The following is a 14,193-nucleotide window of genomic DNA, read 5'->3' as shown; positions in this document are numbered from 1 at the left end:
CACACACACACACACACACACACACACACACACACACATCTGCACCTTTCCCCTCGGTCTTAATCTAGCAATACAAACAGCTGTCTGCTGCTTCAATGTCACTTTCATGGCCATACAGGTAAAAAGCAGGATGTCATTACGTGTCGTATATCCTGGACTTAACAACAGAGCCGCCAGAGGACGGCAATGGAAACATGGAGGTTTTTATGGTCGAGTATCAAAACCTGTCCAAGGTTTACACTGCGGTGGAAAAGAAGACGTGTTGCTGTACGTACGTGTGTGTGTGTGTGTGTCTGACAGCGCACATGTCTGCAAGGAACTCACCTGACAATTTGAACAGTAGTTCGGAGGCCATTTTGACCGATATGTCCTGGGAGAACAGGTCTTTCTGGGGGTGGGCCAGTGTCTCTAGCAGGTTACTCATTGGCTCAGTCTTCTCACTCGCCCTTAAAGTGCTGAAGGCCCGCAGGTGAGAGGCAGGTGTGGCGAGTTCAGCGGGGGGTGGGTCCACCTCCATCGGCTCTGCCTTTACTTTCAACTTCTGGTAGTAATCTTTGCTGTTCTCTGCAGCAGATGATTGAACAAAAGAGGCATAACTGGTTAGACTTTGTAAACGGGTTAGTTTGATATATTTTCTTCAAGAATTCAAGGGGAGAGTATTCAATATACAAATGGTCATTTTGGGGGGGTAAAGTATTCCTTGTACTTGTAATGCATTACTTTAACACTGTGGTATTGGTACTTTAAAGAATCTTCTTTTACAATTGGAAATCGTTACAGTTTGTGGGGCTTCATTTTATGTGTTTCTGTGAATTTACCTGTTGGATGTGTTTATCCTGAAGTAGTCAAGTCAATTTTATTCATAAAGCCCAAATTCACATATCACACACCTGCCTCAAACGGTTCTACAATCAGTAAAACATACGACACCCTCTATTGTTAAAGCCTTCTTACGGGGAAAAAAACAACAGCATAACCCTCAGAAAGGTCAAATAATCCAAGCAAAAACTAATTAAACACTTTTGACTTTCACCCGAATACAAGTACACAACACATCCAGCATAAACGTTTTACAATGGAATTAAAACTCAAATAGGAAAATCCAAATAACAGCCAAAACATTGCAGCTAAAGCCGAGCTGAGCCGGTTAGCATCTAGCTGTGTAATTATTAGGGCGAGAGAGCACCGGGAGGTCACTCAGTCGCTCGGGGAAGGCTCCAGCCGCTCTTGTAGGTTCACTGAAGCAAACAGGAAGGAAACCTGAACACTGTAAATGTAACCAAGAAGCAATGAATCCATGTTTATAATAACTAGAGGTGTTGGGATAAAAGGTTTTCAGCACATGAACAATGGACTGAAAGGTGAGAACAGCTGTTGACTCACTCCTCATACCAGGAGGTGAGGCGAAGTGACCGGCCTAAAAATAGGCAAGATGGCATCTGTTAGGAATGTCCCGATTGCAGAATCAAAACACTGGCTCTCCTCTCTCTACGGATATTAAACAAAAGACTGTAGGTCGCCATAAAAAAAAGTTATGGAAACTATTCAAAGGAAACTGTGATGCGAGCTTCGTTTTTCTTCATTCAAAGCTCTTCTGTTGTCAGAAATGTGTTCTCGAACAGCCTCTGTGGCTAAATTTACTTAATGAAATGTAGGCCTATTTTAGGCTACAGTAAGTTTACACTGTGCAGCTGGATGGTTGGGAATAAATCAATCAATACATCCTCGACTGGTACATCCGTGAGCATCTGTACAGCCAAGGTATCTGATCTTTGACTGCAGGCATGGCAGGAGGCAGTGTCTCAGTGTGGTGACAAGCAAGAGCAAGACAAAGCAGTGGGGTTGATACAGTGCTGCTGACATGGCGACTCAGCACGATTATGGGATATATGAATTTGGCAGGGCATCGGGAGCAGTGGGAGGGGGGGCTAGAAGAGCTGGAGAAAGAGAGAGGGAGATACGAGACAGTGACCCCGCCACCCCTCCCTTCGCATTCTCCACTCTGCAGAACGAGGCCAGTGTGAGACACCAAGCAGCAGTACATTGTGTGCATGTGACGCCGAGTATCGACTGAATAGGTACGTGTTGTATGCTACTGTGTTTATGTGGGTGAATTAAAGTGTAAACTCTCCCCCCCCCCCCCCCCCCCCCCTTGAGGTCCAGGTGTAGCCAGCATGTGGGGGACACTGACAACCATCAGCCTCAATAATCCCTTAATCAGGTGGCCAGAGTTGGCCAAGAGTAACCTAGGAGAGGCTGATGGAGGGGCAGAGGAGGAGAGGGAGGGGGCAGCTCTGTAAGGGTCAACAAAGGGACACGCGAGCTTCCATCATTGGATCACCACCCCAACGACGAGATGCTGAGTGGACTGCTGCGCTGCAAAAACACACAGTTACACACAAAAAAGCCTACACTAGCGGACACCATGTGTACTTGAGCTCCCGGCGCCGGGGGACAAACATGCTTACGACCTAAAGAGCCGTTACAGAGAGGTCACGTGACACACGGGGGGAAAACATTTGATCGTAAACACACTGACACCACATTGAAAAGCATAACATCACAGCAGAGCCGGATCACAAGTCTACCTGTCACACAATGAAAATGTGGCCTTATTCCCACACTGATAATAGCTATGGCTTTTTGGTCAGGGTCATGACCTAATGTTCTGAAGCCATAAAAAGCTGCCATCAGTCTGCCTGAATCCAGCTCGTGTGTGTGTGTAAGTGAGAGCGTGAGAGAGAGAGAGAGTGTGTGTGTGTAAGTGAGAGCGTGCATGTGTGTGTCATACTCACAGAAGAGTGCAAAAGCCTCTTCTGTGATACACCAGCTACCATTAGGCCGCCGAAAACATGGTGGTTTGTATTATAATATTTTCAAAACACACTAATGTTATACACGAGAGCTGTTTTGTGGAAATATTTGAGATTTTTTTAAAAATCAGGGAAACTAACTTCTTAAGTATTGTTTGATTACAAATAAAGGAATATTAAGTCCTCAGTAGAGTTTGAATGGCTGTCCTCTAGACTGATCATTACACAGGGACAACATGGTCCAATGTAGCTAGCAGCAGTAATATAACCTAATTTACCTATAGCATGAGGTATATTGTTCTATTCAAATATCAGTTTATTTTCAGCTCCATTTGGTTTGTAACGGCAACTAAATTGCACAGTTTTATACTGTGTGTGCCTGTGATCTGTATGCCAAGATGCTTTAAATGCACTATACATACCTTGCTCCCTCTGAAGCAGCATTACTCACGTTTTGAGTCAGAATGAAAGTGATCGGGGTTTGCGCGATGTTCTGTTTTTAGTGATCAACTTTGACCTCTGGTGTCTACTTGAATCTGCGTGGACGTGACAGCCTCTTTTGCTGAGAATATACAGCAGGATGGCACGGACCCCAGACAGATTTCGTTACTACACACAAAAAAAAAAAGTCACACACCATTCGTGACTTAATGCTCGCAAAGTCAATTTATTGCACCACTTTAATGCATCGATGGCACAGGAAGAAAAACTTGGACAGACAGGCGGTGAGGGCAGACAGACGAGAGGAAGGGGCGAGGAGGAGGGGTAAAGGAAGAGAAAGAATTGCCAAACAGTGCCAGAAAAAGAAGACCCGAGGGTAAGAGAGGAAACAAGAATGTGGGATGAGAGAGAAGAGCTGGGGGAGGACAGAAGGATGAGGAATAGCTAGAGCCTAAATGACAACCTCTCCACCCCGTCCCGTTATCCTAGTCTACCCTTCTCCCTGCTCTGTTATTCCACATCTCTCTAACCCTGCCCCCATCCTCCCTCTCTCTCTCTCTCTCTCTCTCTCTCTCTCTCTCTCTCTCTCTCTCTATTCTCCTGCTCTCTAGCCGACCTGCTCAGACAGGGGTGAAGAGTTCATGCGCTTCAAAGGCTGCAGTGTGGAGACTGCATGTCATGTGGGAGCCACAGCAGCCTTGCCTGCAGACTTCACAGACAGCTGCTGCTACAATTGATCCTCGACCAGCTAGCTCTCAGTGGTTCAGTTCAGCCTTCCAACGGTCGCAAACTGCGGCTACATACAACTCTAGTGCATCGTGCTTGAATAAGCAGCCCGTAAGGAGCGAGATATGGCCGTTATTAAAGTGGTCCTAAACAACAACAACAACAAAATGTGACACACGCTGGAGCTGATCCAAGGCGAGTGAAGCTTCGTCATATAATGTATAAAGACAAAAAAAGACGACGAGTGATGTGCCTCAGTCATCCTGTCCATCACTACCTACCCAGGAAACAAACACCTACAGCAAGGGGCAAAAGGAATCAACTCTGCATTTCTGTAAATAGAACTACAGGCAGTGATGAGGAGCCGGTGAGACAGAAAGAAAGATGTGGGGGGGGGTGGGGGGGGGGGAGAGAGGTCAGCGAGCGGCCACACTGAGGGGGCATGATGAGGACACTGTAGAGCTAAACATAAAGTAATACTGTACAGTAATGCCAGTGTTGTGAACTGCTTACAGTCTGCTGTGATAAGCCATTTAAATAGTAAATCCTTTTATGCGACGCTAAAGTTGCTCAGTAGCGTTTACTCCTGAAAGTCAAAGAAAGTGAGGCTTTTTGATTGCATCTTAACTATTTCTCACATAACAGCTGCAGACCAGTGCAACCAGGGCTATATAATACGTTCTCCTAACTTCCTTCAACTGTGCTTTACTACCATAGACTGTATGAAATATGGACGTAGTCTCAGCTATTATAAAACAGGTGAAGAGGTGGATAGTTGGTGGAGCTGAGGCGGGTCCAGAGGAATCCGCCGGTTGAAAAATTCCCGCCTGTACAGTATTCCTAAACAGGGATATTAAATGTAGGGACCAAAATAGATTTTTGTCAGAGATAAATCCAGTTTTTGGCACTTGCGCGTTGGCTTAATCTTTCAGCACCGAAAGTTGCCGCTTGTTTACTACCAATGGTGCAAAGACGGTAGGAGTATTGATATGATGATAAAATATTACACTACCTCTCGACATACAATCGAAATTGAAATTAAATAGCTGTAAAAAGGACCATCTTTTATTTCAGCGCCACGATATTTAGTCATTCTATCATCAACTGCAATGTTATGCTAGTGATGCAAATAGGCAGAAATCACATAATAATGCTGAATAACGTAAATAAACATTCTACAACCAGTAGACGCATAACGAAAAAGCACACATTTAATGCAATTCAAGCAACAGAGTCAATACGCCTCTCTGCATCCGTCATCCTAAACTGCTTGTAGACTTTAAGAAAGACTTCCACTTGGTTCGACTAAATTTACAGCTACCCTGAAGCCAGCAGGAGATGTACAATGTGTGTTTCATCTGTAACAAGCGCCGCATCAAAGAGCAGAGACATTACGCACCGTGATCCAACGTGGTTACCTCGAGGAAATCATGCAGAACTAGCTAGGGCGGTTTATCCGTGGCAAAATGAAATGTTAGAGCAGAATTAAAACATGGAATGTTTTAATTCAAGAGCAGACTCTTGATGAAGAGATGTGTAACGGTCAGATTTATCCAGTTGACAGTGACGATATTTACACTGACAATGTGGGGTATGTCAGTTGTGGCTCCTACAGTAGAAAGCAATCATGTGAAATATTTTGGGGGGGGAGGCCAGGTACAGTTTGATTACAACCAGCCTTAATTATATCTCAATCAATCAGCCTTGGCCACTGCTGCAAGAACTGCCAATGCTCCTGGAAATCAACACCCACTTTCCAAGCTTCTTGCTGTATTCAGCTAATTGCTCTGACGCACAGACCAAAAAAAAAAAAACACAATACCACTTTCTTATGAAAACCATAGGCATCAACTATCACTGGAGCTGATGGATTAAACCAGGGATCAACACCTGCTTATTAAACCTACATTTTAATGGTAACCAGAAAAAGAAGGTCCGTGGAGCTTTGTCCCGGCTGGATGCGTCAGTAGGTTGTGGTTTTCTATAATAAATCAACAAAAAAAACCTCATGAGCTACACATTTGTAGCGGACAGTTTGGTCCAAAGTCTTTCTGCTCCTTTGTGGTCAGAAACTGCTTAATGTAACTTTTATTAGGAAGGTAACGAGCACTGCAGAGGGGAGAGGGCCTTTAAAATGTCCTCAGAGACGAAAGACCCATTCCTAAGGAATGAGGAATGAGTTAAGCAAGTACAAAGTGTGATTTCACACCTATGGTGAGGGTGGCTGGATGGTGAGTGGGTGGCACGGCTGTTACCCACACGATGCCAGTCTGCCAGGCCACCACCTAGGGCCCTGTACCCCCCCTTCCCCCCTCCCTTCCTGTGACGCCATGTTCCCCTTGCCCTGCAACACCAGTGCCCATCTGCTAGGACACGTTAGCCTCTGGCGCCAGGGACTATTTAGCCTGGCGTAATTAGCCCCCAGACACCAGCAGCCTGGTTTTAAACAGATGTGGGGGAGGTAGCGCTCGCAAGGCGACTCAACACGACCAACCAATGTTTGATAAGGAAGAGAGGAGAGAGAGAGAGGGGGGGAAGGAGAGAGAAGAGAAGAAGAAGTGACCTAGTTAAAGGGATGATGCAACTCATGTTACAGCACAATGGGCCCTAACGATGACAACCCCACTTACTCGGACTGTCCGATGCCGTGGTCGAGGAGGGATGAGTAGCGGAAATCTAATTAAGCTGTGTCCATTTGCTGTACGCCAAGCAACAACGAGGAAATAGGCACTTTTTAAATGGAGAAAATGCGATTTTGTTTTTTTTTTAAACAAGAAAAATGCGGAGTCTAAACTCCCCAGTGTCATTTCCCTATTTAAGTATCCTCACTGGGTGACTGTGCTCTGGGGCTGACCTTTACCAGGGGACAGAAGGGGGCCACAGCGTAGCTGCCCTTGAACCTCACGACCGTAATCACACGTGACTGTAACACCATTGACCTTTCCCCGTCTCTCTCTTCCTCTCCCCCCACCCCAGGGTCATTTGAGGGTCCAGACTCTTGTCAAGGCTGTCACTCTCCAGACAGCCCTCTCCATCTACCGCCCCCGCTGTTGCCATGGCGATGGACGGCACTGCGCTCCGAGGACTGTGTGAGGGGGCAGAAATGGAGCCGGCGGACAGATGAACGCTGCAGCATCCTTCCCTAACCTAGGTCAACCTTTGCAGAGCTAGTGTAAGCGATGGGTGGGGGGATAAACGCCGTGGCCGCGTGTGCTGCTTGAGAAACCAAATGCAGCGGCAGGATAACAATCAGTGCCGGGACTGGAAATGGCAACAAAAAATAAATAAATGATGGGAGAGGAACGGTGATGAAACAAAGAGGTGGAGGCAGAACACTGGAGGAATTACATCCTGCCCACATCGTTCTCTCAGCTTTTCTCTCTTGATTTAACACAAAGGCCAGCATACTAAATCTGTTTTTATTGTTGTTGTTTTAAAGTAGTAATCATGTCATCTCTGTCATCCTCAAACGCACACACACGGAAACGTGACCTGGGGGCAGGCAGTGGAGCAGCACCACGTGTAGCACCACAGAGCTTCCAGCCCACATGACTCACTCCGAACACTAGTCAACCCAGAGAGAACAATGGCAACCGGTGTGTGAGGTGTCTGTCAAGCATGCATACACTGGCACAGGATGAAGAGCCGCAGATGGAGTAACGCCCCACTGCGCCACCATCAGACTGCCATTTGCTTTGTGCTTTTTAAACACTGTGTGTATTTGCACCAGCGTGTCACACATTGTAAATTTTATGGCTGCGCAGTTCTAGCATATTATTTATTCCAATGTTGAAATGGGTCTGTTTAAATTTTTTAAACGGAAAAGTAGTTCAGAACAATGCATTGAGTATTGCAATTAATTGTTGAATCAGGGAAAAAACACTAAACTTGTTCATACAGCTAGGGAAGCCAGCTCTGTTGGTACATACTGATGAATACTGCCTGACAAACACCTGTCCATAAAACACTTGAACTGGACCTAGCATTCAGTAGTGATTGTAGATGTAGGCTATAATAAGAAGCGGCTTTATTTAGCAGTGAAACAAAGTGTGTAGTAATTGAAAAATAACAGGTAAAACAGCAACACAAGTGCAGCAGCAGCACCTTTGCAAGTGCTACAAATAAAGAACTAGGCTTGAGTCCCTGCCTGGAGCTAAATCATGCAGCATTGGATGATGACAGAGTGGTCAACGCAGGTTGAAACTGTTTAACTACCTCTCATGGAACAAGGGTTTTAAGTTCAATATGGCAAGCAGATAGATCTTATGCCATATGACAAAGCAGAACTGATCCTCAACGCACTGATTCTTGTCCACAATAACTTGGAATAAACCATAGATGCATAGAGTGGTACTGTAAATAGAAACTGAACGGTTACCAAAATATCATCACAGAGGATACAAGGACATTTGCAGCCACCATCTAGAGCAGAGGCCTCAGAGAGACAAAGACTAACTCACCACATGTGCTTTTTCACCACAGGTACACTTTGCTCACCTTTGAGAAGGCCCCAATTTCAGCTCGGTTAGGTGTGTCACGGTAGAAAACAACAGAACCCTTTAATGGCGGTCAGTGACATAACTGTTGGCCTGAAACTAACCTCCTGAGCTGTTATTGGCTGATCTGAAACTAAAACAGCCGACCAGCACAACAAATATCAATAACACAGTGCATGGTCTGTTCTTTCCATGAAATAGTTGTGTATGGAAGTGGCTGTTGTTGTTCTATGCATATCTGCATGAACACAAACTTAACAAATACAGTATATGCACCCAATTTCAAGACCACAGATTTAATGTTTTGCTTAGATTTGCTTTAGTGTACAGATCCACAGATAAAGTTCCTACAGGCATACCTGAAAGCTTGATCAGCAGCTCAGAGGCAACCTTAATGTTGATATCCTGGGTCAGCAAGGTGTTCTTAGCCATGGGACTTCCTTCCCTTGGTTTCAGTGACCCGGGGCGCTCCGTGGCTGCTGCTGCCGCCCTCACTGGCCCGTCCTGGCAGAAAGCTGCAGGGAAGCTTGGCTGTACCTGGCTCTGGGACTTGGAGGACGGTCGGGGGCTCAACACTTCCTCCACTTTGGGCTCTTCCTTCAGTTGGAATGGAGACTTGAGCGTCTCCCTCTGGTTGGCCGCTGCAGCCAGAAAGAAAAGAAGGAAAGAGATGAATTTAAGAATTTGAGTGCAGCAGGAAAGAAAAAAGAGAGTTCCAATACAGTTTGTGACAAGTGAGGTTTGTTGGGTATTTCTAAAAGGTGTATGTTAAGTTTGACCCAGAAATAACAAGAGGCCATATGAATGCTCTGCATTCTTTCCATCAAGACATCGGCTTTACATTATTTACTGATTGATGGCAAAAGGTCTCACATTCTACATTCTGTGAACCGCTCATCATCCTTCAGCTTGTGGTGAGCATTTATCTTAAATGTATTGTGGTGCTAACTGGAAAAAAAGACCAAAAAACCCAATATGCCATCAGGACATCTCATTTACATTTGTTACGAGTGAAGAGGACAATATATACACAACATAAAGTAGAATACATTCACATGCAAATTGCCTGGAACAACAAAGTGGTCCACAGTGGATTGTCACAGCCCTATCTCCGCACCAGACACCACAGTTGGCGTGCTGTGGGCCGACACAAAGGGTGCAACCTCATGACTGTCCTCTCTTGGTCTTTAGGGCATCCACAACAAATGCCCAATTCACTTCCCTCCTCTTTTCTCCTTCACACCGCCCCTCCCCCGTCCCATTCATTTCTGTACACTTTATTCTCAGCTCTATTCTACTTCACGTCTGGTTTCTTCATCCCTTCTCGCCCTCGGACATCGGCCTAATCCTCTTCAGACATAAAGGACAAAAAAAAAGACCTACGTCTGTAGAGCGCGATAGCAATCGGCTGAAGTCTTATCTGCCATCGCTGCGGCGTGTCGCCTAGGTTAGGGAGTGAACTGTCACACGGATCCCTCCGCTCTAAAGCCATCTTCAAGAGAAACTGGGCCACATCTAATCCGCCTTAGATGAATAATTAATAATTAGACATGGAGCAACTTCCGATAGCCGCCAAGAAAAGAACAGCAGGGCAAGCGCCTCTCTTTGTGTCTCCCAGCATGTTCCACTACACTCTGCACTAAAACAAAGGTTTACACAGGCTAAAGCTTACAACATTGTTGACATTTAAGGTGGCTGTAAAACGGTGAGAGAGGCTGCAGAAATATCTTTTAAAACACATTATATTTGCCTGTGCTACCTGATAGCTTCATTTCACCGAGCGGAGGGTTAAAAGGATACTATTGTCCACTATTGTAACGTGATTTACAACGGGTGTACCGAGCCCTTCATCAGAAACAATTACAGCACCGAGTACTTCATTAAGTAGATTGGCTGAAGAGATCCGATTACATGAAACTTAAAACAGTTGCATGAATGTGTCTGCAAGTTACGCTGTAGCAAAACATATACCATTACATATATAAATATGCCATATTATTGTCTTTTTTCTTGTGGTTTTATGAGTTAATAACAACTTTTTTGTAATTTTTTGACTTGTTATAAACCTGCTTTAGAAGGAAGCAAATTTCTTTGAGCAACAAGTTTGTAGAAGTCTGTGTAGAACTTCCTGTTCTCTGCAATGTTTCCATGTTATTGTTTGCCAAAAGTTAAAACGAATTAGACTCGATGGTTGAAAAAGTATCCACAACTGTGGTGTTGTGATTTAGACTGTTTCACACATGAGTCACGAAGCAGAGCCTCGTTGCTATAGCAAACTTTAAAAGGCAGGCCGTGGCATATGCTAATGATAACCAAATGTGGCAAAGGTTGCTTTCTATATTTGCCTTTGTTAATTGTAAAAATATATTCACCTCAAGGAATATTTTTCCTTAAAGTGGAATACATTTAAGATGTTATATAACTGTAATAGTAATGGTGATACATTCAGCAATAATCAGAATCATATGCTGATGCTACAACTGACAGAACAGTTGGGGAGCTGCTAAGACGTGACACGAACTGTAAAAGTTCAAATCACAGACACGTTTCAGTTCAAAGAAAAATTCAATTCAAATTTAAATAAAGTTAATTGTTGCTGAGTAAGGCACCAACAAACTTATCTAAATAGCTTTTCAACACCCGTCCCAACCTTTGACACAACAGTTTTCAAACAATCTGTACACTACTACTATCTGTCTCACACACAGACAGACACACACTTACTCAGTCACTCAAGCACACACACACACACACACACACACACACACACACACACACACACACACACACAGGGCATGGATATAAGAGAGGCTATCACTCTTGGGCAGACTGCTGTCCAGTCTCCTCTGGCCCCAGCAGAGATCTGCTCCGCTCCTCACCCTTCCATCTCACCTAACATCTCTAACCGCCATAGGCCTGCCGCCCCCTGCCCGCATCATCAATCTGTGCCGGCTCCAGCCCCTCTGATTAATGATGATCTATGCCGGAGGGATAGAGGGCTCGGGGATGAGGGGATAAGGGGCAGGAAGAGGGGACAGGTGTTGGTGTTTTGACCACCCGTGTGGTGCCACAATGCCACAGTGCCACACCATGGCGGGCCGTGGCTGCAGTTCAAGAAGGGCAGAAGGAAGAGGTTGAGTGTGGTGGTGGTGGTGGGGAGGGGGGGGCAGGGACCTTCAAGTTCAGGGGCAGTGGGCGCAGGGTCGCACGCAGCACCAGCTGGAAATGTCACACCGTCAGATGTCAGCGGGCAGGCTAAGTATAACCTGGTCAGCACCTGGAAGGACGTCCTCTAATTAGAAGCGTGTTGGGCCATGTCGGATCAGACAGGGACAGCACACTTGGTCACCGCCTTACAAACACACATAAAATTACACATCTAATTTACCCGCGCAGACACACACTTATATCTTGGGAGAAACCCTTGCTTTGTGTTGTTAAATACAACAGTACGCATGCTGCGTCGTGCTGCATTCAAACCATATGAAAAGGCTGGGCTGCACATGAACCACAGACAAATACAGACTCAACAACACAAGCTTAAGACTTCCAAATTCTTCTCCGCTGTGGCCTCACGAGAACAAAAACAACCCCAGGACGTGGACTCGCACACAAAGTCACACCACTTCAGTGACCTTTTGGATTGTCGCTATAAATAGAGTGAATTTCCACTCAGAATCTATGTTACAGAGCTCAATGAATTATTTAGTAGCCTAATCCAACTGGCAAGTTATTTATTTTTTTTTTTTATTCCTCTAAGCTGATGGCTCAATAACAAAAAAGCTGGAGCACACTACCAACAGGAACAATTCAGCCCGCAACACTGAGCTTACACTTTGGCCTTTCGTCTGTCAGAATTTCACAATAGCATCGTGGGCATCCAGTCTCTGGCAGGTCGTCTTGGAGAGAGAGAGAGAGAGAGAGAGAGAGAGAGAGAGAGAGAGAGAGAGAACAGATCTGAGGAGGAGATGGGCATCTCTGGGTAACTGGGCATCTCTTCTGTGAGCCATATATGGCTCACGTATACTCACACAGGCAGGAGCCTGTGTGAGTATACGTACCCTAACCCAGGCCAATGTCAGCCGTACATGATGCTGTACGGCTGGTTCCAGTTCAGGGTTGACGATGCTATCAGTTTGTCTCCATGTTATCACAGCCTGTCTGACACCTGCCACCAAAGCTACTTTCATCGCCGTTCTCTCCCCGCGTTTCTCTCCCCTTCCGCCGCGCTTCTCTCTCGCGCCTCATCCGTCTCGCTGCCAGGCGCTTGTCCACTGTGCCTCACCTCTCGCTCCTTGGCCAGGGCTGCCGTCAAATAACTTCATTAGCTTTCCACCTCTGTCACGCCGGCCTGCTCCCCCTCTGACAATTGGCTGCTGTTTTCTCCCGGAGAAAAAAAAACAAAAAAAAAAAAAAGCAGAGGGCTACGTGGGGCAGGTTGAGAACCCAACAATAGCTGACAGTGTGCTAGACACCGGACAGCGATACTGATGGCTGCAGAGGGGATGTATGGACCAGAGGTCACACACAAAAGGCCTGCCTGTGTCTGCTCATGCAGAGCTGGAAAGCAAAGGACAATCTTCATGTTCACAAAGTGACATAACTGAAGACGGGACATTTCAAAATTCAACAGAAATCTGTGTCAACTAAGATGGTGAAACATAGCTAAAATGTTTCTACACAGCACATCTACAATGCCCCTATGGTGTATCCAAATACAATAATACGCAAATGTGTATCCCTGGGATATTGACATATTACAAGGGGGGAGAAAAAAAATCGAAACCCTTAAGAATACTCAAAATGTTTCATGTACGACGACACATTTCTGCCAGTGCATCGTTTCACTGGAGCAAAGCGTTGCATGCGAGATACTCTCCCAGGAAAGGGGATAAATAAGACAACTGCAGAAGCATCATGACAGATGCAACACCTCCCACAACCCCCTGCATGCCAATTATTCACACCCAGCCAGGGTCAAGCTAGTTGTGCCTGTGTCACCGGGGGGGGGGGGGGGGGGGGTGTTTGGAGGGTGTGCAGTGCCCACTGTCATTATTAACTCAGGGTCCACTGGGTAGGGGCTGTGCATTTCAAAGTACCTCTGTGGCTTTCATCTCTGAATCAAAATGTGGATCAGACTGGATAGCTAACGGTTGTGTCAGCATGCAAGGATAAAAATCAAAGGGTATCAGTAGAACACTCAATGGAAAGCAAGGCAACCCCCCAAAAATGATATGCTTATTATGTCAGAGGTCAGGAAGAGTTCACTGGCTTTTTATGCCTGGGGAACTCGATGCAACTCCCTCTTTGCCTCTTTCTCCCTCTCCCCCCACTTGCTGTCACTTGGTCCATCTCTTTTTTATCTTTCCCTCTACACATTCCCTCCCTCCCCCCCTTCCACCCTCCCTCTCCCCCGCCAAGGCCTTGTGGGATTGAGGCACTGAGAGAGCAGTGTAAAAGCAGGAGGGATGAGCTGCCCGTGTCCACATTCAATTTGAGCTGGCAGGGAGGTCAAAAGAAATAGAGTCTGGAGGTCCCAGGGGGAACTTCCTCACCTCTCCCCTCCCTGGCATGAGTAAGTCTCACAAAGATCTGAGCCCAGTTCTTCTCAGTTTCATAACCCTCTATCTTTAACTCCACCCCCCCCCCCCCCCCCCCCCCCCCACCCGGACGCCCCCTGGGTCCCAGTTCCATTTCACTCCCAGACTGCACAATCA

The 14,193-nt window shown here is 46.0% G+C and overlaps 1 protein-coding gene across 1 annotated transcript in view; it reads right to left on the bottom strand.

Annotated features, from left to right (window-relative positions):
• Positions 1-14,193, bottom strand: part of znf827 (zinc finger protein 827) — a 76,769-nt gene that overhangs the window by 25,023 nt on the left and 37,553 nt on the right. Inside the window, 2 exon segments of the mRNA XM_031863323.1 lie at positions 325-564; positions 8,836-9,117. Of these exon segments, the coding sequence (XP_031719183.1) occupies positions 325-564; positions 8,836-9,117 (522 nt within the window).

This window comes from Anarrhichthys ocellatus, unplaced genomic scaffold (genome assembly GCF_004355925.1).
Source record: "Anarrhichthys ocellatus isolate YVR2014 unplaced genomic scaffold, GSC_Weel_1.0 scaffold28, whole genome shotgun sequence".
NCBI lineage: Eukaryota > Metazoa > Chordata > Actinopteri > Perciformes > Anarhichadidae > Anarrhichthys > Anarrhichthys ocellatus.
This window is presented reverse-complemented; position numbering and strand designations above follow the sequence as displayed.